The sequence below is a fragment of the Eleutherodactylus coqui genome, chromosome 11 (genome assembly GCF_035609145.1).
Source record: "Eleutherodactylus coqui strain aEleCoq1 chromosome 11, aEleCoq1.hap1, whole genome shotgun sequence".
In the NCBI taxonomy this organism is placed as follows: Eukaryota; Metazoa; Chordata; class Amphibia; order Anura; family Eleutherodactylidae; genus Eleutherodactylus; species Eleutherodactylus coqui.
Window position 1 is genome coordinate 54,415,017 of NC_089847.1, and position 26,226 is coordinate 54,441,242.

At 41.6% G+C, this 26,226-nt stretch overlaps 1 protein-coding gene across 1 annotated transcript; it reads right to left on the reverse strand.

Annotated features, from left to right (window-relative positions):
- Window positions 1-2,637: 2,637 nt before the first annotated feature.
- On the reverse strand, window positions 2,638-26,214 carry LOC136582591 (transmembrane protein 272-like). The gene is made up of 6 exons (XM_066583757.1): window positions 26,095-26,214; window positions 19,723-19,818; window positions 16,740-16,799; window positions 16,485-16,661; window positions 5,493-5,647; window positions 2,638-2,712 (listed from the first exon to the last, which is right to left on the reverse strand). Exons 3-6 carry the CDS (start codon window positions 16,750-16,752, stop codon window positions 2,662-2,664), a joined length of 396 nt encoding a protein of 131 aa, XP_066439854.1. The 5' UTR covers window positions 16,753-16,799; window positions 19,723-19,818; window positions 26,095-26,214; the 3' UTR covers window positions 2,638-2,661.
- Window positions 26,215-26,226: the final 12 nt, after the last annotated feature.

Genomic DNA, 26,226 nt, shown 5'->3' on the forward strand with positions numbered 1-26,226 from the left:
TTGGGGGGTATGTTTATATGGTGGAATTTTACCATAGATTTGAAGGGGAATCTACACCAATTCCATGGCAAATGCACATCTCTTTACTTTCAAGGGGAATGCATGCTGTAAAATATACAATACGGGATTTCAAATCCATATGCAAAAAAAAAATGTAGGGATGCAATTTCTTGTCGTGGATATGAAGTCCACTGTGTGAACATACCCTTATTCTACACTAGCTGATATACCCGGCTACGCCTGAGTTAATTTGGCACAGGTGTTTACCTGTTTGCACGGAAAAGTTTCATGAAGTCTTGGTTACTTCAGAGGAATGTGCCACCCCTCCCACTCCCCTCACTTTTTACCCTTAAATGTAATGCCCCTTTTATTTAAATTTAACCCCAGACTGGAGGTTGCAGCCCTTTCTTAGCCTTAAAGGGGTTTTGTCATTAAAAAAAAAAAAATTATATATATATATATATATATATATATATATATATATATATATATATATATATATATATATATATATATATATATATATAAACATAAACAACTTACCTATCCCTTCCCTGTCAGTCTCCTTATCACATCTCCTGGTTGAGCTTCTCCAGTGCCCCAGGTCAGCTCACTGCAGGCTGGGCCCAGCTTGTTATGAGGGCTGCTTATCACAAATTCCTTCTGGCTGGGTCAGTGAAGGTTACATCCCTGTGCTGTAGCTTCATTGCCTAGGAAGGAATTGTAATCTATTTCAGAGACAGCTTGCATGAGCAATCTCTGAAGATAGGCAGTCCTCCTGCTGGCCTGTGAGCTGTGATGTAACGTACATTGGAAGACTGCCAACCAAATGTCCGTAACCTCACAGGAAGGAGAAGAATCAGGCAGCTGGAGGTGAAGTGATCCCCTGGACTGCAGGAGACAGGAGAAGATAAGGGAGGTGAAGATCTGGTAAGTAGAATGATAAGGGAGGAATAGATAAGCATAGCATTTTTCTTTTTCAATGTCAGAACCCCTTTAAAGGCATGTTCCATCCCTGCAGTTCATGGCCATTTTCTTATGTACTTTACAGCCTTTCAGTATATGCACATAGAGGTCAGGTCGGATCTATCTATCCATCCATCCAAAATACACACACTATTTAGGCTCTAAAGAATGCTCCTGCCAATCTTAATGTTTGTACGACACTGGAAAGTTAAAGAATTAGTGGCGAGTCAGTCAATGAGAGCTTTTACTTTTATACATATACTAGCTGATCTACTCTGCTTCACCCGAGTTAATTTGATATAGGTGTTTGAACATAAATTTTAGGAGGTCAAAGTTACTGTAGAGTAACTGAGAAATAAAATATGTATACATATAGAGAAGCATTAGATTCTCCTCAGGCTGCATGTTCCGATGTCCCTCTGCAGAATTTGTCACCCCCTCCCACTCTCCTCATTTAGGACCTAAAAAATGCTCACGCCAAATTTCACACTTCTACAACACAAGGAAGTTACATTACCTGGGGTGCAATTTCTTTTGTAATTAGCATGAATAATTGTGTTGTGACCCCTTTACTTTTCCCATTTAGGACCTAAAGAATGGTCATGCCAAAATTTCATGTTTGTACGACACCGGGAAGTTAGAGAATTAGTGGCGAGTCAGTCAGGGCTTTCACCTTTATATATACACATAACAGGTGTGCTGCAGATCTGTACTGCCCACACTGCTTACCAGCATGATGCACCGCAGCTGTACTAGTATTCAGGTGATCAGTGCCTACTAGACAACAGCACTCGGTACTGGTGTATCTTGATGCCACCGGAAGCTATGGGTTTGACAGGGCTTCCATGGAGGAACGCCTCTAACAAACCCTTAGCTTCCAATTGGGTCAATACCTGAAGGTCCTGTTTCAGGTAGAATTGTAAAAGTTGCATCGCAACGCACATAAGTCATATTTTCATGCAATGCAACAGAAAGGAAGGCTCCATAGGCAATAGCAATATTCAGCAACCTACGATTTTGTATTCTCGCAATGTAGCAGCCTATAAAAACATCGCTAATGTGAAGGAACCTATTGGAAAGCATGGGCTTCACATCCATGTGATTTGTAGCACTGTCGCATTGCGAGAAAAATCACACGATCGACGCTCGTGTGAAACCAGCTTTAGGCCTGTGTCACACAAGTGTTTGCATATTTGCAAAGTATTTTTGTGGAAGGTTTGTTGCATTTTTGCATGCGTTTCTTTGTATTTTACTGCACTGTTATGCTGACAAATTGTGCGCAATAAAAACAAAACACCACACCCATACGCTCAGCCACTGAAATGGCCAATTAGTTTGAGGAGTTCAAGAAGTATACTTTTCCTGTGCATTAGCACAGGAAAATATAGCGCGCTGCGCATTTTTTGCACTACCAAAATGCACTTGTGAACTAACCCATTGAAAGTCAATGGGTTTTATTTTCTGCGTATCGCCAAGCAAGATTTTGTGTGAAAATACACTAATATGATAGTAGAACCATGTAGTTAAAGGTATGGAGTGATAACCAGAAAACAAATATATTCAAAATGGCTTTTATTTCAGTGAATTACAATGAGAGAGAAAAATGGCTTTTATTTCAGTGAATTACAATAAGAGAGAATGTGCTCGTGTTATATTCTATAGAAGTGCAAGTATTTCATTCTTTATATCTCAGGATCATTTTATTAGCAAACGGACATTTTCATCATTTTCTGTACTTGTTGTAGCCTGAATGTAAATATAAAAAGAAAAAAAAAAATTCTAGTTTTCTTCATACATGTAGCATCTAGAAAATTATTCAACATGTGACTCGTCATACAATAAAATGGGAGGATAAAGAGATATTGAGGACTTTAGTGGTAGAGGTTAAAACAAAAAAGTCAGCAATTTAGGATCAAGTATTTGGCAATGGCTGCAGCACATAGTTAAATATGACATTTCTTATCTTCAATATGGTGCTTTAATAACTATTTTTTTAAACAAGGCATACATGAATATTAATGAGCTGCATTGGACTCCTTCAAGGCGCTGCACACTTACAAATGTAGAGTATTCTAGAACTGCACGGATCTTTATAAGGGATAGATCAGTTTGTCACTATATTCTTCTGCCACAGCCAGGGCAACATTATTTGCACTTTGCTTTTAAGGAGAAATGAATTTTGAACTTAAAAGGCATCTCCACCTTTTAGCATGGACACAAAGGTCATCCAATGTGCTGGGCAGACAGCATGAAAATTATCACTTGAGAAGGGGAATGCAATTGTGATGGGATTTCACAGGTCTGCTCTGTACATTCTATCAATGTTATAATAAATGCCATAAGTATACCAATAAGGCCGCGGCAAGAAAGTGATTTTTTTTGTGCACCTATGTGCGTAGAAAAAAAGTTGTCTATTAGAACCATTGGTTTCCTAAGAATTGTTCACGTTTTTTTTTTTCCCTTCTTTCTTACAGGCACAAAAGATAGGACATGCATGCAGTGGTAAGATCTGTGCTCCATGTAACATCGTGTGAGGTTACAGGGAGTCCCCTCATCACTGAACACTGTAACAGCACTGTCACAGTGTTCAGTGATGAGGGGACTGCAGCGAGGACAAAAAAATAAATAAATAAAAATCCCCTGCCATGGCTTTGGCAGAAGATCACGATAGTCTCCCATTGAATTCAATGAATGGCTGAGCGCTGCTTCTGATTTGGCCAAGCCCTTAGCCAAATCAGAAGCAGCGCTTTCAGGGGGCGGGGATTTTTAAATCCCCAGCCAGAAGAAATGCTACAGAAGATTGCCGGAATGCCAGGGAAAAGAAGCGCCAAAGCCAGACAGTGCTGCTATATATTTTTTTTATTCTTGAAAGCAGCCAGGGCTTATTTTCAGGGAAGGGCTTATTTCAAGCCCTTCCCTGAAAAATTCCTGCGGGGGTTTCCTTCATCCCATTGCTTTCAATGGGGAGGTAGCAGCTCCAGCCCCATTGAAAGCAATGGGATAGCATCACAGTACACGGAGCTTTGGTCACTTGCATTTGGCAGATCCGTGGAGGGCATTTTTTTTTTGTGCACATGGGTGTGCAACAAACACCGCTCATGTGACCGAGCGCTAAATATACTATGTTATACAGAGTCTATTACATGACTCTATTACTCTGTACAAGCTACAAAGTGTATGGAATATAATGCCACAATACAGATGAGGGGGCCCTAACGAACCTAGTTTATATAATTAAAAACGAAGCACCATAAAACTAAGTTTTAGTGCAATTAGGGCCTTTGTTTTTTTTATACTCCAAGTGATCAAATTTTACCAGGTGACAGTGCGGGAAAGCAAAGGAGTATAAACAAGAAAACAAACAGGCTATCCTGTCACCTCTCCAGAAAGTAAACTTCCTTTATGGTGCTGTTGGAAGGTGACAGGTGCCATTAATTTGCATGAAATATTTTTCCTAGCTTTTGTGGTCTAAACTTGGGATGAGTCTTACAGGCCAAAAAATAAATAAAAAAAAAAAAAAACGAAAAACAAAAACCGGTATAATGTGACCCTGTAACACAGCATTTGTCATGATTTGCGGTCCTTCCTGTATGAGAATCCAGCTTGGTGTGCGTAATAAATAATTACCTGAAAGCGCTGCGGAATGAGTTGGTGCTATACAAATAACAAGATTTTATGAATTTTGAGTATAAAGATATATGGTTTCTTATTTTCTGTTTGTAATGGTTTTTGTGTATATATAATGTTGGCACAGAACACTGTTAGACTAACTTCATACTGGCAAGCGCGATATGGGGCCAAAAAAGCAGCTCCCATATTGCCCTCGCCAACACGTGAATTTCCTGCAAATGCGAGATGTTCTCACGTCAAAAAGAGTCTTGCATCATTGCGGGGAAAAAGCCATCGGCTGTTTTCAATGGGAGACCTCATGACGCTGCCGCTGGCCCTATTAAGGACAATAGGCGCTGCTACGCAATAGTATGCAGAAAGATAGAACATGCTGCAATTTGATAACCACACTGCGGTGCTATGCTGGAAACCATCGCTCATGTGTATGACCCATTTAAAATGAACGGGGTTGATATTTGTGTGTCTCATAACGCACAAATCTTCATATTTTCTCGCATGTGTGAAGGCAGACTTATAAATGCATTTAAGCCCTGTATGTGGAGTAGATTTATAGTATTCAGTGTGCCAGATCACACCACAGGGTTTACTTTTGTGATCCATGTGAAAAAATAAATCTAAAGAACACACAGCACTTTGTTTTTGTCCATGTGCAGTCTGTATCTGTATGTATGAATCTGTTTCAGAGAAGTGCAAATAAAGGGGGGGGGGGGGAGGTGGAGGAGAAAATACAGTAATGCATAAGTTAAATGGACATGGATAACATATGAAACTGCACATGGATAAAAAGACATGTGTATTTTGCAAATGAAACCGATTAGTTTTTACACATTCTTGTGACTGTCCTTAAAAGAGCAAGATATTTAAATTATTGTTGATTTTAGAGATAAAACACTTACCAGGAAAACTGCCCAACATGAGCTCATGCAGATAAAGGTGGCTATAAAGGCTAGAATAACATATTGAAGAATAAGGACTCCAAAGGCAAAGTTGTAGACAATACTATTGCAGTCTTTGGAATCATCTTGATAGATAGCAAACACCCAGACGCTTCCTATAATAAAAAGCAGCACTCGTTAGATGCAGGATGACACCTTATACATTATATTTGGAGATATTTGGTTTCACAAGCAACTTATTAAAAACGGTACAGTCATTGCATTTTTATAATGACTCGGGAAGAGTTTTCCTTCAAGTTTACTGTGGTCACATACATGAATGTGTTAGTCAGTCAGTCATGGGCTGCAGGAGTGATGTTGATAAAGAGAGTTTGCAACGTGGAAAACAAAGTCCAAACTACTGGCAGCAAGTTATAGAAGAGGGGTTGAGCAGATTAAGTGATTAATTTTCCCATAAAACTTTCAGTATAGCTAGTAAAACTCAAATCTCTACCCATTCTGCACTTAGAGTCCAGCGGGTGGTCCCAATTAATGACCGACAGCCATCTTTGAATGCATAGTCATATAAGGAAGGATGTCATTTACTAGTTAGGACAATGCACTGGACTATACTAAATCCAGAATGGGCAGAGATTTCAAGGCATACTGAATATTTTCCCCATGAAGCTTTATACAGCGATCTGCTCAGCTCCTCTGGCTCTATATAGTGGGCTTATTAATTAGGATTGGTTTTCTTCTTCAGTTCGTGACGCCAATGCCCTTGGGCATGATTTGTAGTAGTGAGGTGCTGAAAAATACACAGAGCCAGATATTTTGCTTAACTTGTGCTAAGCTCTCGCCTACGACCTGAAAGGTTGCAAGTTAATTCCCCTGGTGATTCAGGTAGCCAGCTCGAGGCCTTCCATCCTTCGAGGTCTGTAAAATGAGAACTCAGCTTGGTGGGGGGTGGGGGTAATAAGTAATAATTACCTGAAAGCGCTGCGGAATAAGCTGGCGCTATACAAATACCGAGATTTTATTTATGTAAACGGTGTTATTCAATTAGGAAGGGAGATGAGGCAATTCTCTTCAACAAACAGCGAGTAACAAGCCATATACACTTTGCAGTAATGAAGATACTTGTGTCTAAACACATTTATATACTGGGAGCTTACTTTGGATTTCTTTTCTCCATCTCTCTTCATATTTACATATCTTTATCTCCCTCTCTCAGCTCTCATCTCTCCTGTACTCTACTCACTTTCACAGCTGACCCTCCTTTACTCACCGATTCTTCTGTCCCACTCCTCTCCCACTTCTTTCCTTCTCTTCCTCTTTAGCTTCACTCTACTGCGCTTGTTGTGTCTAGCTATTTATCACCTCTGTCTCCTAACCAGTCTGTCTGCAGCTAAATCACAACCTATTTGGTTGCTAGGCTATCTGCATCATCTAGTCTCTAGCCATTTTTTCCTATCCTGTGCAGCTGCATAAAAACAACCTAACTGGTTGCTAGGTTACCTGCATCAGCTGTTTAAAATGACTCAGATTAAACCCCTAGGGCCGATTAGATTACCGGTCCCCACAGCTAAACAGAGCTATATAGTGCCGCTTAGGCCACTACATCTCCCCTTTGTTTGAGAACAGCCAACCTCCGTTTTTTTTGTTTTTTTTTGAGGATGGAGCAGGTGGAGGGCTGGAGAAAAGGGACAAAATGCCTGGAATATTAAAGTTGACTAGAATCTAGCAAGGGATTTGAAGAGGGGCAAAACCACCTACTTCAAAAGAGATATGGGACCCTACACGTATTCTTCCCATAGTCAACAAATAGTACATTTCCGAAGTTTCATATAAATCATCATTATGATTAAACATTTAGCATAGACATTTTTGATACGATCCAGCTGGTAAGAGCAAAAAATGGGCTTATACAGGCACACAAATCAAACATTACAATCTTTATACTTTGTTCAGACGCAGGTTTCTTTAGAGCCTTTGTCCTAGTTGTAGTTGGAACAACAAAACCTAACTAGGTTTTGGGAATTCTATCTAAGAACCCCGGGAAACAGCAATGCTACCACTAGCTAAGGGTATGCTTCCCAGGCACAACTTGGGGCCACAGAGTTTACAACATCTTGCTTGTGCCGGCTATAGCAACTCTTGAGATAGGCTTATGAAAAAACAGGAACTATAAACGGGGGTTAACAAATCTCTGAATAGTTCCCCAGGGTGCTAAAACTTTAAATGTTACTATAAAACGTTACTTGGAATGGTCTTTTTAAAAAGGCACAAAAAAAAACTTGATTGAAGAGCTTTCAACTTTTTAAAGGAACGCTTGAATAATTTAACTAAATAATAAAAAGGTTGAAGTCTCTTACATGGCTTCTGGTTCTTTAGTAGTCCTCCTCCTCAAAGTGAATTGGAGGCTTTCCAAAGTTATTGCTTTGTGAGCATCTGGGGATGTTGACAGCCTCATTTTCTGAGTCTTTGCTCGAACTTTGTATATTAGGAAACATACATTGTTGATACTGGAGTTTCAGTCACATTGGGTAAATCAACAGATACTGTTGGGACATAATCCAATAGGCGTGGTCCAAACAAAGTCATTGCAGGACTTAAAACCACCCCTAACATGGTACTTATGTCAAATTCACCAAAGTTCCTTGTACTAAGTTCTCTTCACTGGGTTTGGCATAGTTTCACCTTTTTTTGATGCATCTACCGAACCCTACTCTAGTTTTAGCCTGTTTCGGTGAACCAATTTTGGAACTCTGTCTTGAGCAATAAGATACTTTTTCTGGAAAGTGTTATCCTAATATGGTGTAAGGCACTGCTTGTCATCGGTCATCTAGCTTTCCTGTTCAATGTTTTTAGCCATATTTTTGTTCCTTTTGTTAGGGATTCAGCTTTGGCTTGCAAGTTAAAATCTTGCTTCTTATCACCTTGCCCCGTGCAACGGTCTTCAATTTCTTGTGCTGTTTTTAGATGTCTTTGCATCTTGTGAATCCATTCTCAAGTGGGTGAAGGATTTGGATCTTTAGACACTTGTACTCCCATTGACAGATCAGCAAGCAATTACCCTTGTCGACCAAACATGAGATAAGGAGTGTATCCCATTGAGCAATGGATGGTGTTTTATACATAAAATCAATTCAGGTAGTAAACCTGGCCAATTCCTCTTGAAGGTTGGTATGGTACATAGATTTTGTATAGTCTGGTTCATTTTCTCACAGACTCCCACTTCCCTGAGGATCATATGCTGTCGTTCGGATCTTGGTGCATTGATACAGTTTTACACAATTCTTGAAACAGTTGACTCAGATGATGTTCCTTGATCGATGAGTATCTTTTCTGGTGTTCCATAAGGCAAAAGATGCATTTTCAAAGCGTTTTGGCTGCTGTTTTGGCAGTTAACTCTTTACAGGAATGGCTACTGTGAACTTGATGTAGTAGTCCAACATGGTAAGAAAGTAGGTATGGCCACTCTTACACAGCTCAATCATAAAGTAGTCAAGGGGAAGCAGCTCTAATGGTTTCTTTGTCACTATTGAGTGTATAGGAGCTTTTTCGTTAGCTTTGCTGTTTCTCCTTTGGCACCCTAGACACCATGTCTTTACAGCTCTTCTCATTCCTACCAAGTAGAATCTTCTCCAGATCGTATTCTGTTTTGTGCACTCCAAAGTGCCCAGATTGTTAATAGTACGCTGTTATTCCACAAAGAGATGCACATTTTGTACCGAGTATTTGGTGCATCTTCAAATAGGTGATAGAGTCTATGGTTACTCTGTACAGTAGACCTCTTTACAAAAGAGTCTCTTTGCTGCGACAGCCGGTGAAACTCTGGATCAGTTTTCCCGTTTCTCACTCTGATAGGTACAGTACCATGGGTCAAGAACAGACCAGGTTCTTCTTAGGTGCGACTTTCAGTTTGAAGATCAATCCACTGTTTTCCTTCCACAGGTTTGTCTTCATTAGCACCGGCAGTTTGGTTGCTACAATGTATAAAACAGAATGTCATCCTAAGTCAGGCATCTCTATCTCCTCCCATTGATCTTCTTCCATGGAGTAATCTATTGATGGAAGTTGTCTGGATAATGCATCAGCATTGGCGTTATTAAAGTTGAAGTTGGCTAGCCGTGAAGCCCATCTCTGTTCAAGAGCTCCCAATTTTGCTGACTTGAAATGTGCATGCAATCAAGTAGTCTTAGCACTTGTATGGGCTGTAATGGAGAAGTTCAAAGAGTTCCAATTTAAATAAGCTGCAGCTCTGGGCGTTTCTTTTGGCTCCTTTCAAAGAATAGCTTGCAAAATATATTACCCTCTCCTGATCGGTTTGGACTGGAATTAATACTGCATCCAATCCTCGCTTACTCACATCAGTATATACTCGTTTGTTGTAATCCGGATATCCCAGGACAGGAGGGAATATTAACTTGTTTTTCAGGATTTCAAAAGCTTCTTGTTCTTTCTTCCATGTGAGTAGATTGTTTTTCTGCAGTTTTGTTTTGACGTTCCCCAGATCAGTTTGTGCAATGGTTCAGCAATTCTGGAAAAATTGGGGGCTACAACTTCGGTACTATCCTGCGAATCCTTAAAACAAAAACAAAAAAAAAAAAACTCACTTGTTTAACAGTTTTGGGTATTGCCCATTCTTGTACTGCTGCAATCTTCTCTGGATCACGACGTGCCGCAAGTATCGTACTTGCACTTGTTACAGATGACATTTGGATGGCTTCACCTTTAAGTGATGGCAAACTAGTATTTCGAACACTTCAGTCAGGCGTTTCAGATTGTAGTCATAAGTCTTGGCATATACAATGATATCGTCAAGATATAGCAGCACAGTTTCAAAATTCTTATGCCCAAAGCATCTTTCCATGAGTATTTGAAAAGTGCCAGAAGCATTACATAGGCAAAGGGCAGAGAATTGAACTCTTATAGCCCCATTGAGGTAGTAAAAGCGGTTTTCTCTTTGTCCTCTTGAGCAATGGGTACTTACTAGTAGCCATTAGTCAAATCTAGGGTGGAGAAACAAGCTTCTGACCCCACAGCAGTGAGGAATTCTTTGATTCGGGGCAAAGGATATGAATCTTAATGTGTGATGTTGTTCAATTTTCTATAATCCACACAAAAATCGAATACTTTCATCTTTTTCTTCACCAGTACCAGTGGGGCTGCCCACGGGCTGTGGCTCTCCTGCATCACCTTGGGGTCTCATTTCTTTCACTAGTTTCTTTACAGGTAGATACGTGGCTGGTGGTATGGGTCTGCATCTTTCTCTAATTGGTGGATGGAATCCTGTTAGGATATAGTGACAGACACTTTCAGTTTGGCCAAAGTCTAACGGGTTTTTACTGAAGGCTTGATGAAATTTCTGAGCCACTCTGACTACTCCTTTCTTGGTAGCAGGGGTGTCAGCCTATTTGTAATTCAGACCACTAAGGTGTCTTAGGTTGGGTATATTTGTGGTCAAGACTGTGTACTATGTTGAACCTCTGCTCCAGAGAGGGTGATGATATAGTCTATGTAATAGTGAGATGTGTGCCACTGCGTAATATTTCTTCAACTGTGCCACAGACTCTCCTATATTAAGTAGGTAGACAGGCACTCTTCCTCTTGAGATGTTCACTACACTCCGGGCTGCCATAATACCTGGATGTTCTTCCAATTGAAGCAGCTCTACCAGGGCTTGGTAATCCCTTCCTTGACACCTGGTCAAGTTTGACACCAGATTATAGTTTTAAAGTTTTAAAGTTAATCGTCTCACATCTTTTATTCTTGAATGTCCTACTTGAGCGTTATCATTAGTGAACTTCTAGTGGGCGGACAAGACTTTTATAGCCCGATTTAAGACTCGTTGCTGGGCTTGTAACACAGAAGGAATGGAATTTCCTAAGGCTTCCATCATTTCTCCTTAGCAAGGACAGCTGAAGCATTTCTCTCTGCTACATCTATGACCAAGATCCCCTTGATAGGGCAGTTTAGCATTCCCGGTCATCACCGTAGCCTCCTAAGGGAACGTTTTGTCCATTAGTAGCAACGCCATTCATAACCTGTTCAGGAGGTTGTACTAATTCTTCTAGGGACCAATACTCCTGAAATATAGCTTTGCGTATGGTGGTCACCTGAGATCCTGTATCCAGTAGCGTTGGAAAAGTTATGCCATCGAGTTGGATGATAATCGCTGGGCAGGGTCCCACATACTTAGGGAAAACAAGAGTAGGTCCTGAAATCCCCAGATGGTTCTCAGAGGGACAGTCCTTGGCCTCAGGGGATATCCATTTAACTGCCAACAGTCTTTCTGCATGCCCTCTTCTGGCAATGCCTGCAGAAAACTGGGCCTGGTCTACTTGGTCGTATTCTGGTAGATGTAGTAGTTGGACGGGAATTACTCTTCTGCTTCAGGACTATTGAGGTATTATGCTGCAGACTATGCAAGAGAATACAATACTGATCAGACACACCCAGAATATATAATAAATTAAAGAGGACCCGCCGGCTCTCCTGACTAACTGATTATTCCACTAATTGCTCATCACTAGTGTCGGTATTGGGTCGATCTCATGAAAACAAAATCGGGATGGCCAAATCAGACTCCCATTAAAGTCAGTCAATGGGAGTAAAAATATTGTTCCCCTGAACAGTAGTGTGTGCTGTGTAGTAGCACACAGAAGTGTGGGAGATGCATCAGACAGACCACAGAGATGTTGTGGCAGCAGTGTTAGAGCAGTGACCAGAGCACTCTCGCCATCCTGGGGGAGCAGTGCAAGAGGCGAACACTGAAACAGCCCTGATGACTTGAGGGCTGAGATTGAGGACACAGAGTGCTCTGATGACCAGAGGGCTGAAAAAGACAGTCAGCATGAAAAAAAAGAGAGGATCCCTTCCCCAGGAACTGACACACATGAAATAGTGATGACGCAGTGTTAATATAATGGGAATGTTGTGCAATGTTCCTGTGAAGGGATGCAGTGTGAAAACATGCAATAGATTGTACTGGAGGATAAGGCACTTTGAGTAGCAGCGATATGCTCAGGTTATAGTGTATGTGATGCAGAAATACTACAATAGAGATGGACCTATGGTGCATAGAGTCTGCAATGGCGCCGGACTCCAAAATGTATGGTTTACTTTTTGGCAGATACAGTGCCTGAGACCATGAAGTTGTTATGCTGTACACCTTCGAGAATCTAGTACAGATTACTACTATGAGAAGGTTTAGTTAGTCAGAAGAGGCATTTCATACTTTCACTTGTGTTCCCCTAATATGTACATGTAGAGTGTACTGTCAAAGCAGGCCACTTAGTCTAACGTGAAAGTTCGAGAGGAGCTGTCATAGCCGAACAAGCCTGGGTGTGAGACGTCTACAACGTCTGGTGTTCCTAGTGAAAGGATGCAGCCTCTATGAAGTGGGGCAAGTTTAGGACTGTTGGTTTAAGAAGAACAATATAATGCAAAGAATTATGTAATGCAATGCAACATTTAAAATATCAGTGGTCCCCTATGGAGAGTGTCAGGTAACCCTTTGCTCATTATTGTAAAAGGTTTTGGTGTAGATGAACTACAGATTTTTTTTAGCTGCTGTAAAACTGCAGCAAGTCTGCCACATGTAAACATACCTAATTTTCATTATATATAATCATATAGAGGGCAGATGAACCCATTAAAAAACCGTAGCCCAGAACAGCTGCTTTTGTAGAGACAGATACGAGTTCAGTAGGGCCTGATCTACAGCCCCTAAAGAAGCGGTATCAGTCAGGGTCATACGCAACATCCCTTCCCCTTATCAATCACTCTGGTGGGCAACAACTCAGCGAGTCCATACTCTATGCTGACACTTACTGCTTGACTCACCAGGACGATGTGGAATACAGTATCTAAAATGAGGAGGATGTTGGACTGAGTTTGTGCTTCTAAGGAGGTAAAACAAGGCAGAGCTAAAAGTTATTAGGGGCAGAGGAAGCCATGCATTGAGCTTAGCACAGACAGAAGACCTCACATGTGTGCCTTGGCTACCTCAGGACCTTGTGTACCAGCAGTGGTGATTGGAAACTACAGTGCAAGTGAGTAAAACACTTAAAAAATTCTAAGTGGAGTGAAATAGTAACATTATGTAAGGCTGAAAAAAAAAAGACATATGTCCATCCAGTTCAGCCTATTAACCGCCCACCCCATGCTGATCAATGGGAAGGCAAAAAAAAAAATATAAATGGAGGTAGGAGCCAACTTTCACCATTTAAAAGGGGGAAAAAAAATCCTTCCTGATTCCTGTTCAGGATTGGCCCAAGTCTCAGCAGTGAGACTCCCACCAGTCAGCAAGTTATCCACTATCCTACGGATAGGTGAAAACTTGTTATTCTGGGAAAACCACTTGAACTCTGGGGTGGACGTCACCTGGTGCATTGCCTTATTCGACTTTAACCACTAAAAGGCTACATTTCACACAGGTGAGTGCAATATCAGGCAGTGAAAATTATTTTTACAGTGTATACACAGATACTAAAAATTTATAGTTCTGTCATTTTTGGTGCATAGTGATTGCACTGACTCTTAGAATATAGTTTTTTTTTTGTTGTACTACTTTTAAGAACATCTTTTTCCAATTATTATCCACTGCCATCTTTTGACAGTCGCAACTTTATTTTATGGTCGACAGCTATGTGAGGGCTCATTTTCTTGTGGAAAATCCTGTAGGTTTCTATTGGTACCATTTTTAGAGTACATATGACTTTTTGATCGCTTTTTGGTACATTTTTTCTTGAAAACTGGTGTGGCAGAGGCAAACACGCACACACACAATTTTTCTAACCCATGGGAGACATGAACGTATGATGGTTTGAGCACTCCTGCAGTATGATGTAATACCCTATTACAATATACCGCAGTCTTACAAGCAATCAAGACACCACAGGCATTGCTTGTCAGCCAGCCTGCAATGGCAGCCCTGGGGGGCTTTCAGAAGGACCCCATCTGCCATAGCAACTGAATGGTCCCCAATCATCAATCAGGGACATCTATATGCAGTTGTCAGAATTGCAGCATTTAATGGGTTAACTCCGATCAGAGCCGTTGCAGGCGGGTAGCAGCTATAAGAAACAGGCGGCACCCGCATTGTATGGAGCAGTATCAACCGCCGATCTGCCTCCATACAAGCCTCTAAACTCCATGATGTAAATGTACTCCCTGGAGTTTTAAGAGGTTAAACATTAGCCTCTAAAAACACTAGATCTGAGCCCTTACAAATAGAAGTACCGTATATACCGGCGTATAAGGCGACGGGGCGTATAAGACGACCCCCCAACTGTCACCTTATACGCCGGTATACAGTGGAGAAAAAAAAAAAAATTCATTACTCACCTCCCCCGGCGTTCTGTCGCGCTCCGGCAGGCTGTCGCTCGCTCCGGCAGGCTGTCGCTCGCTCCGGCAGGCTGTCGCTCGCTCCGGCAGGCTATCGCTCGCTCCTCGTCCCCGGCGCAGCATAGCTTTCTGAATGCGGGGCTTGAAATCCCCGCTTCCAGAAAGCTAATACACACGCCGGCAGCCATGACATCATTGAATGGCTGTGATTGGCTAAAGCACACGTGGCTTCAGCCAATCACACTATTCAATGACATCATTGAATGGGTGTGATTGCTAACACGTGCGCCTTCAGCCAATCACAGCCATTCAATGATGTCATTGAATAGTGTGATTGGCTGAAGCCACGTGTGCTTTAGCCAATCACAGCCATTCAATGATGTCATGGCTGCCGGCGTGTGTATTAGCTTTCTGGAAGCGGGGATTTCAAGCCCCGCATTCAGAAAGCTATGCTGCGCCGGGGACGAGGAGCGAGCGACATCCTGCCGGAGCGCGACAGAACGCCGTGGGAGGTGAGTAATAAATTTTTTTTTTTTTACACTTTTTTTTTTTTGTATTACCGGCGCATAAGACGACCCCCGACTGCAGAGCAGATTTTTCGGGGTTCAAAAGTCGTCTTATACGCCGGTATATACGGTACTACCAAGCCCAAACAGATAATGATTTTCAGAAGCAGTTTTTCAAAATGATAAACAAAAAGTAGCCATTCAAGTGATCAGCGACAGATATACATCTCCATTAATAAACGTATCCCTATTTTTTATTTTTATCAAATAGCCATATTGGGTGGAGTAATTAACGTTTAGCTTACACATGTCCTGGGCTGGAAAAATGTGTGCCTAACAGCAGAAAGAGGGTGGGAAGTCTTTAGGATTTAAGAGCGAGGAACACTTATGACTATATATATATATATAATTCCACTGTTAGAATCATAGAATGGTAGAGTTGAAAGGGACCTCCAGGGTCATCTGGTCCAACCCCTTGCTCAATGCAGGATCACTAAATCCCAGACAGAGGTCTTGTCCAGCCTCTGTTGAACACTTACATTGAAGGAGAACACCACCTCCTCTGGTAACCTGTTCCACTCATTGATCACCCTCACTGTTTGAAAGTTTTTTCTAATATCTAATTTGAGTTCCTTCCCTTTGCTTCATCCCATTGCTTCTAGTCCTTTCTTGTGCAAATGAGAATAGGGCTCATCCCTCTGCACTGTGATAGCCCTTCAAATATTTGTAGACAGCTATTAAGTCTCCTCTCAGTCTTCATTTTTGTAAGCTAAACATTCCCAAATACTTTAAATCATTCCTCATAGGTCATGGTTTGCCGACTGCTCACCATTCTGTTAGCCTTTCTCTGAATTTGCTCCAGTTTGTTAAATGTCTTTTTTAAATTGTAGTGCCCAGAACTGGACATAGTATTTCAGATGAGGTCTGACCAAGTATGAGTAGAGGGGAATAATTACCTCACGTGATCTAGACTCTATGCTTCTCTTAATACATCCCAGAATTGTGTTTGCTTTTTTTTTTGCTGCTGCATCACACTGTTGACTCATGTTCAGTCTGTGATTTATTCGTATACCATACGTATTTCACTTAAAATACTATTTATTTTAAGTGAAACTCCTTTTACATCACAAAATGAATGCATTTTTTACTTTACCTGCTATAAACCAACAGAATGAAGTGAGGCCTACAATTCCTTCTAGGCCAAATGTCCGTTTCACATCCACAATCTTCAGTATTACCAGCACAACTCCAAATAAATGAACAATACCAGCCACGATGAGATACATGGGAATTTTGGGCTCAGTTGCACAATCATGGATGAATAAGGACCCTGCATATATAGGAGAATTTAGTAAGAAAATTACAGCATTACGTTTATTAGGTTTTATCAGCTATGGAAAAATATTACCTAGGACAATCATGACTATGCTGAATATTGTCCATATCAAGAGACCAAAGATCTGTGAACCTGGAATGAAACAATTATGACTAATTATGATAATGATAGAACGTCAAGCATATATTTTTATATTTGCCCAATCCAAATAAAAAACATTGCAGATTAATCTCGTTAGATACAAAAATAGGTTGCACAATGTAAAGGAGTCATGTATGAAATTCTGAATCATGCTTTAATGACCAGACTTTTTTTTGTTTTAAATAGTCTTTTAAGAGTGTGGCAGTATGCCACACAAGTCGAGCACCGAGTATGCAGTTTCCATATATTAAATTTACAGCAATAGGTATTGCTGCTTCTAGTAAAGTCTGAATTATTAGATTCATGAAGTAAGGGTATTTAATATTTAAAAAAATAAATAAAAAAATAAGCCAAAAGGCACACAGCCACCTGCAATTTGTGTATTCCATGGACAGCCTATGGTCCGATTATAGCCCAAGGGGCTGTACACATACACTATTTCTTACACGGATCGTAAAAAAATAAAGAATTGTGGTATGTCCTGTTCTCGTCCATTTGCATAGTTTTTATAGATAAGAATAGGATGTGCAATGTCCATGAAAGTGCAAGATCCATAGATATCGGGTGTCCATTTGTTGCCTGATAGGACTTTCACCTGAGTTTCTTTGGTGCAGCTTCCATTACAGCACTATTCTCTTGCCCTTAGTCCCATTAAAGGTAAACTTGAACTTGTGATCATAAGCACATGTACAATAATTCTTTATTGTACGGTATTACATTATGTTTGATCTGCATTTAATAAACTTTTAAAACAAATTTAGAACAGACAAGAACATAGATTATGCAGGACCAGAAAAAAGTTACATAAAAGACAAAGGGATCTTCACAATCTACGGCCCGAATCAGGAGGAGAAATGCAGGGTACTGGAGAATGAATATCATCTGCATTGTAAAAGTATCCCATAAAGCTGTAGCCAGATCTATAAGATTTAACAGAAATTTAGGTCCAAGAGACCAGACCTACAAATACAGCCTACTAGTGAAGACTACAACATGACATGTAACAGAAATCTAGAACCTGAAATGTTAAGTATATAAAAGAGGATAAAAAGAGAAAGAATGTAAGTGAGAATAAGCAGAAGAAGAAGAAGAAGAAGAAAAAAAGTTAAAGTGTGTGTGTGGGGGGAGGGGGATCACGGTCCAATAGTGTGCATCCATGGTATAGAGCAAGCCTAGTACACCAAACCAGTTATGGGGGTTCAGAAGAACAGATTTAGAAAGTCAGGTAACTTCATAAACTCTAGCCACGTTTGCCAAACCACCAGGAATTTCAAATTGTCACCTGTACAGTACACATCTATGCAGAATGGAAGATCTGGCTAAGACATCTCCTGCTGCCCTTCATCCATACCAGGAGTGTTAGCAGATCAACAGTGGTGTGAGATAACAGATCAGGCTGCTGTCAGGCCGAACCACAAAAGGTACTTTTACAGGGGATGACTGTTGGGCACATAGGCGCCCAACAGGCATCCCATCGACTGTCACTCCTGTGCTTTTACACAAGAGCAATAGGTCTGTCAGAGAATGGAAATGTAGCAGGCCATAGATCTCTTCTGTCACCCACCTCCATTTACTGCGAACAGGTAGACTTTCAAAGATTGAGCGACTCCAGTTTATGCTGAGCAAGACGTCACGCAGTCATTCCATTTCAGTAAGCTGAAACGGAATGACTAGAGACTATTGAGTAACTTTTTCCTTGTTGCCCAGTTGGGGGCCATGTGTACACCAGCCCACAGTTGCCCATAAATTGTTAATTTGAGCGATTATGGGACGGTGTAAAAAAAGCACCTCAAGACTCCTTTTGTGAATAGTAACCAGCAAAATAGAGAAGAAAGAAATCTTCCCACTGATACTCTAAAGGGTGAAAAACACCCAGCCCCAAAAGGTCTTCTCTCCTTCGCAACCCCACTATACATGAATCATGAATTATATTTATTTTTATTTTGCCTTGTCAGTAACCGTGCTCTTCAGAGTGAAGTAGTCTGATGAGGTTATTCAATGATGGTTGTTGATTGACATTATCTTCCCTGACTCCACATTAAACCCAGCCAACATGTCTATGGCGTTAGTGGAGGAGTTCAAATCTTACCAGTCAGATTCCCATTTCACTTGATAGCTGATATTATGGGAATGATGTGTCAGTTCCTATAAACATGAGATTGTCAACAGATCCAACCATTTGGCTGACCAGCTTTACAATAAGGAGTCTGGGATTTCTGTGTAATTGGGAAACAGGTTGCTCACCAATAGATCAAAAAACAGGAAAAGACACCAAGTGTAAAGCAAAGCTGCTTTTTTTGGGGTTGAAGAGAAAAGAAGAAAGAAAATAAATAAATAAATAAAAAAACAAACACACATCTCCCATGAGCTAAAGACAGGGAACAAACAATAGATAGAAGTGCCAAAAAAACTAAGAAAAAAGGCTCAAGTTTGGAAAATAGAATAGAAATGGATAAGAAAATACAAACTGCCAGGAACGCTCACCACTATAAAATAGTGGCGATATACTGCTATATAGCATACAAAGTTAATGATATGGCCAATCAAATGAATTGTCAAGGAACAGTTCCCAAAACTGGAGTAGATCATTAGATCACTAACATTCCAAGACGACTATGCCATTGCAAAGATTTGTTTCTTCAGAACACATTGTTGGGATTCATTGGAGTCTATTTAAATAGTCCAATAAATAGTAAATTAGTTTATACAAAATCGGTCCACAAACCAAGTAATGTCCTAGCTGGTATACAATAGAAGCAAAAAGTGATGCTTAAATATTTTTAGAGTGCATTAAAGAGTTCAATATTCAGCACTACTGATGGCACATACATCAACAGTTAACAATACAATAGCAATGAGGAGCATACTAATAACTCATAGTAAATAGCTAGTTACTGGAGATGCCAGCACTCACCAACCGCAGCAGAGATCACTTGTGTCGTCTCTGAGGTCCTCCGGCTGGTCTGCCTTCTAGCGCATGCCCTGAGCTGTGCAACATGTGCCTTGAGGCCTGTGGAAGTTTAAAAAGGACAAGCGGAAAATACATAATTTTCATTGATATTTTGATGTGGAAAATGTATATATAGAGCCCCCATATACATTAGGCTATAGTCATTTGAACGCTCCAATTTCGGCAAGGCTGGATGACTGATGTACATTAGGGCTACTTAACCTCCTCTCAGATTGTACGAAAGCTAAAAACCTGCTGTCTTGGTGCTGCTCTCTGATGAAGGTAACAAGACAGTAGGATAAAAACATTCAACTTCCCTTATTAAAGGAGTTGTCCCGCGCCGAAATGTTTTTTTTTTTTTTTTTTTTTTTAACCCCCCCCCGTTCGGCGCGAGACAACCCCGATGCAGGGGTTAAAAAAACAACCCGCACAGCGCTTACCTGAATCCCGGCGGTCCGGCGTCTTCATACTTACCTGCTGAAGATGGCCGCCGGGATCCTCTGTCTCCGTGGACCGCAGGGCTTCTGTGCGGTCCATTGCCGATTCCAGCCTCCTGATTGGCTGGAATCGGCACGTGACGGGGCGGAGCTACAGGGAGCCGGCATTCTACACGAGCGGCCCCATAGATGACTGCAGAAGACCCGGACTGCGCAAGCGCGGCTAATTTGGCCATCGGAGGGCGAAAATTAGTCGGCTCCATGGGAATGAGGACGCCAGCAACGGAGCAGGTAAGTATAAAACTTTTTATAACTTCTGTATGGCTCATAATTAGTGCACGATGTACATTACAAAGTGCATTAATATGGCCATACAGAAGTGTATAGACCCACTTGCTGCCGCGGGACAACCCCTTTAAGTAAATTGAAAACCAGTGGATATGCATTTTGGGGTGAATCCCTTCATCAGTCAGGCAGTGTGAAACTAGTTTACAGAAGATAATCAAGATAATTGAAGCAATTGCAACACTGTATATGCATTGCCAGGTTAGGAAAGGGTAAAACAGAAGGAAAGAAACAATAAAAAACGAGTGGTATGATAAAATACATACATACTACAAGTAAAATATAGAAATAAAAATGCAGTAGGGTCCAAACTGGATGCAGTAGATACCATAAACCAACAGCCTGAAATAATGATGTTGTCATCAATATAGCGCCAACATATTTCGCAGCGCTTACAATACAGGGGAAATAAAACAAGACCACGGTTACATGAAGTAATCAATTGATGGAAACCGTAGGGGGTGAAGGTCCTGCTCCAACGAGCTTATATACTACAAATAGTGGGGTGATACAGAAGGTAAAGGGGCTGGAGATGTCCACTGTATGGCCAAGTGGAGAGTGAGGGATGCGCTATATACACACACACAATGGTCAGGGCGTATAGTGGCGGAATCGGGATGACTGCAGGTGCCGGTTGATTACGGCTAGCAGGGATTGCAGTCTGTGGGACAGGGATCATGTTATCAGGCGGAGTACAGAGGGGTTTGGTTTAGGGGATATGGTATGCCTCCCTGAAGAGGTGCGGTTTTAGAGCGCGCCTGAAGTTTAGTGTGTCAGTGATTACCCGGATATTTTTTGGTAGCGCGTTCCAGAGGACAGTTGCTGCTCTTCAGAAGTCTTGGAGGCAGGAATGAGAGTTTCGAATTAAAGGGGCACTCAGCCTGATTACATTAGCAGAGTGGAGGGCGTGGGCTGGGTGGTGAATGGATTTGAGGGAAGCAATGTAGGGCGGGGCAGTGCTGTGGAGTGCTTTGTGGATGAGGGTAGAGAGTTTAAATTGTATTCTGTATTTGACGGGCAGCCAGTGCGGTGACTGGCACAGGGCAGAGTCGTCTGAGTAGCGGCTGGACAGGAAGTAGAGCCTGGCTGTCGCATTCAGGATGGTTTGGAGGGGGTAGAGTCTGGAGCAGGGAAGGCCTATGAGCAGACAGTTGCAATAATCGAGCTGAGAGTGGATGAGGGCAACAGTGAAAAAAGGGGTGTATTCTAGTGAGGTTTTTGAGGTACAGCTGACATGGTCGGGCCAGAGATTGGATGTAGGGGGTGAAGGAGAGATCGGAGTCGAATATGACCCCCAAGGCAGCGGGCATGCTGTCTGGGAGTTATGGTGGTGCCACACATTGAGATGGAGAGGTCAGTAGGAGGTCAGTTAAGGGAGTATATTTTACATACTAGCAGTCATCTCCTTAAAAGGTCCCATATGGACAATATAGAACATTAAACTAAACAAGCTTCACAAATTAATATAATTCTGACGAAGAGGCAGAGCAGTGTTTGGAAAAGCAATACCCTGAAAAAATAATTTACGCTTTATTGAGAGCTTAATAGAAAAATAACTAGGAGAAAAATGAAAATCAGGAATCAGACTCAGCAGTCAAGCCTAAACAAATGGTTTTTTTACAATGTGATGCAGGCTGTGTATTAGTATGCATTGGTAGTCAGAGCAGCAATGTGACCATCTTCATTTAGGACTAGAGGGTCGCTTTAAGTATCAGTTTCGGCTCCTGCTATATTACCAGCTATGACACAACTCAGTTTGCAGACACATTTTTATAAGTTTAGTTGCTTATCGTTCAATGTAACATTCCAATGACTCCCAACAATATATCTTCTATAGAAAAAGTATTTGCTGCAATGTACCATTTTTAGAACAATGGATTGATCTGGTGACTGGTTATTGCACTCAACATTCAGGGGGGGGGGGGGGGAATTCTCCCTTCTAACATTTGATTGACCACATGATTATGGATACTATAGAGCTGTATATTGCTGTCATTTTATAGTTGTGTGCATATTCCTTGGTTTAACTTGGTCAAGCTTCCTACAATGGCCCTGTGGAAGTTAATTTTTCTTCTTTGCATTTCCCAAATAACATAGTAAGGCCGAATGAAGACAATGTCCATCCAGTTCAGCCTGTTTATCCTCCTAAGTTGTTGATCCAGAGGAAGACAAAAAGCCCCAAGAGGCAGAAGCCAATTAGCCCTTTTGGGGGAAAAATTCCTTCCCGACTCCCTAATGGCAATCAGACTAATCCCTGGATCAACCTCTAATAGTTCCTCACTGTCTGTATACCCGGATCAACAACCCGCTGGTCGCCTAAAATTTATATTGTGTAATATCCTTCCCCCTCTAGAAAAACATCAAGTCCCCTTTTAAACTCCTCTATGGATTTTGCCATCACCACATCCTCAGGCAGAGAGTTCCACAGTCTCACTGCTCTTACAATAAAGAACCCTTTTCTGTGTTGGTGATGAAACCTGCTTTCTTCTAAACGTAGCGGACGCCCTCTTGTTACTGTCGCAGTCCTGGGTATAAACAGATTGTTGGAAAGATCCTTGTATTGTCCCCTCAAGTATTTATAGTTATTTGGTCACTCCTTAGCCGTCTTTTTTATAGAGTAAATAATCCCAGTTTGGATAGCCTCTCTGGGTATTCCAGTCCAGTCATTCCATGTATTAGTTTAGTTGCCATTCTTTGAACCCCCTCCAGCACTGTAGCATCTTTCCTGAGCACTGGTGACCAGAACTGTACGCAGTATTCCATGTGGGGCCCAACAAGTGCCTTATATAATGAGAGGATAATGTTCTCGTCCTTCGCCCCTATACCTCTTAATGCACCCCAAGACTTTATTAGCTTTTGCAGCAGCTCACTGGCATTGGTTACTCCAGTTTAATTTACAATCCACTAGTACCCCCAAGTCTTTTTCCATCTCACTTTTCCCTAGCAGTACCCCATTTAGTGTAGATTGGTGACATCCGTTACTCCTGCCCATGTACATAACCTTACATTTATCAACATTAAACTTCATTTGCCATTTTTCTGCCCAAGCCCCCAGCTTATTTAGGTCTGTTTATAGCCGTACCTTGTCCTTCGTTGCATTGATTATCTTGTATAATTGTGCCATCTGCAAATATTGATATTTTACCGTGCAGCCCCTCTATAGTTTTTTGCTTGTTTATTTGAATTACTTTTATAGGGAAAGCTTTTATGTACCATTTACATCTGAAATGTTTTTTCCACTCCAAGGCAGTTTTCCCTTTGCACAATTTCTGTGCAATTGATGACTTTAATTGAAGGAGTTTTCAGGAATATTGATGGTTTGTGTTTAGGATGGAATATCAATTTTTAGATTTGTGAGGGTCTGACTCATTGCTCTCGAACTGATCAACTGATTCAAGGGGCTGTGGTCCTCGAGCGAACGCTGCAACCTCTTCCTTTACAAGGCATAGCTTTCTACATTTGGTAAAGTCTGTGCCTGGTCCTGCAGTGCAGTTCCATTTACTTGATTAGGATTGAACGACAGTAGCTGCTGTGCAGGTACAGCAGTTATAAAAGTGAAGAGCTGTACCTAGTCAACTATAGCGAACGCAGCGCTTGCTTGAGCATTGCAGCTCCTTCAAATCATGTGATCAACAGAGATGCCCGAGTTAGAGCCATACTAATATGATATGGGCGACTTCTGTTAAGGGGTTAATATTGGACAATCTTAAACGACCACTCAGACCTTTTTGCAGCCATTAAAAAGGTGCAGCCCCATTTATGGAGCTGCATCAGAAACCTGGCAGAGGAGAATTGTGCCAGGGGAGCAGGGAGTGGGGGTCTGGCTGTCTGATGACGGTTTGGCTGCAGCTACAATGGCGGAGACTGGCAAAACTGCAGAACCCAGCCAGTTAACCCTTTACATGCCATGGTCAGTCAAACTGCAGCATGTAAAGACTTGACATGGGGAAATGGCTTCCTGTATCAAACATTGGGCAAGCTGTTGCTCTGGCACTGGAGGCTTTGGGATGACCTCTGGGCCTTCCACCTACAGTGGCCTATGAGGCTCAGTCCCTGGCTAAGCTTCATAGGCTTTATAATATACTGCAATACTAATGCATTACAGTGCATTATAAAATGATCAAAAAGTGGTAATCATCCAAGTCCCCTATTGGGATAAAAGTGTTAAAGGGATTGTCCCGCGAAACAAAGTTGGGGGTATACACTTCTGTATGGCCATATTAATGCACTTTGTAATGTACATTGTGCATTAATCATGAGCCATACAGAAGTTATTCACTTACCTGTTCCGTTGCTGGCGTCCCCGTCTCCATGGTGCTGTCTAATTTTCAGTGTCTAATCGCCTGATTGGACGCGCTTGCGCAGTCCGGTCTTCTCCGTGTTGAATGGGGCTGCTCGTGCTGGAGAGCTGCTCCTCGTAGCTCCGCCCCGTTACGTGTGCCGATTCCAGGCAATCAGGAGGCTGGAATCGGCAATGGACCGCACAGAAGACCTGCGGTCCACCGAGGGTGAAGATCCCGGCGGCCATCTTCGCAAGGTAGGTAAGAAGTCACCGGAGCGCGGGGATTCGGGTAAGTACTATCAGTTTTTTGTTTTTTTTTCAACACATGCATCGGGTTTGTCTCGCGCCGAACGGGGGGGGGCTATTGAAAAAAAAACCCGTTTCGGCGTGGGACAACCCCTTTAAGTGCAAAAACAAAAAGCAAAATTTGTGGTATGCGTTTTGTACATGTTAACTTTGTGATGACCCCCATAAAAAAAAAAGTTAGTACATTTAACCGGTACAGTGCAAGCCATGGAAAAGAAAGAAAGCAGTCAAAATGTCATACAGATCAACAAAGTTGTACCATTAAAAGTACAACTCATCCTGCAAAAGATAAAGTTAACACTCACACATCACCGTTAATGGAGAGAAGTAAGCATTAAGCCGGTCTCACGCAACCGGATTTCTATTGCAGAATTTGCGCCTGGAGCAAACAGCAAGCATTTATTGTAAGTACTTTTGCCTTTTCCTTGCCACCAGTGATGGGAGAAAAAAAAATTTATATGTATTATCATGCATATAACTGACAGCGAGCGTCCGCGGTCACCCGCAGTACAGGACAAGGTACGCAGGGTCTCCGGCCGTAGTCAAGGACAGATTCTGCTGCGGGCTCCCGCATGCAGGATCCAACTTGTTGGTGTGAGATCGGCCTTTGGGGGGGGGGGGGTCTTTGAATGCAGCAAACAAAAAAAAAAAGACAAAAATTTATTCATAAGGTTAATGTTATATGTACCCCATAATTATATTGAGATTGTATGCATCTACAGTATACATACAAACTTGTCCCATAAAAAACAAGCGGCTATTTCAACTGTAAAATTAAAAAAAAAAAAAAAAGTGGTTCTAGAAATGCAATGATTAAAAAGACTAGTTGGTCAGTAAGGTGCAGATGGGCTTTGCTGCTAAGGGGTTAAAATCCTAGAAAACACCTATTACTATGCAGATTTCCTGTAGCAAAACATGGGTAGCCCCAATTTAAATTTCTTCACAGACTTTAAGGGAACCTGTCACCTGTATAAATTACTTTATGGTGGTGTTACGGCATGCGACAGGGATCCGGGCGCTTTTTCAAACCCGCCGACTTCCTGGTTTCTGCGACGCCCACCTGCCAAAAATCAGATGCTTTTTAGAGTCCTGTGCGCC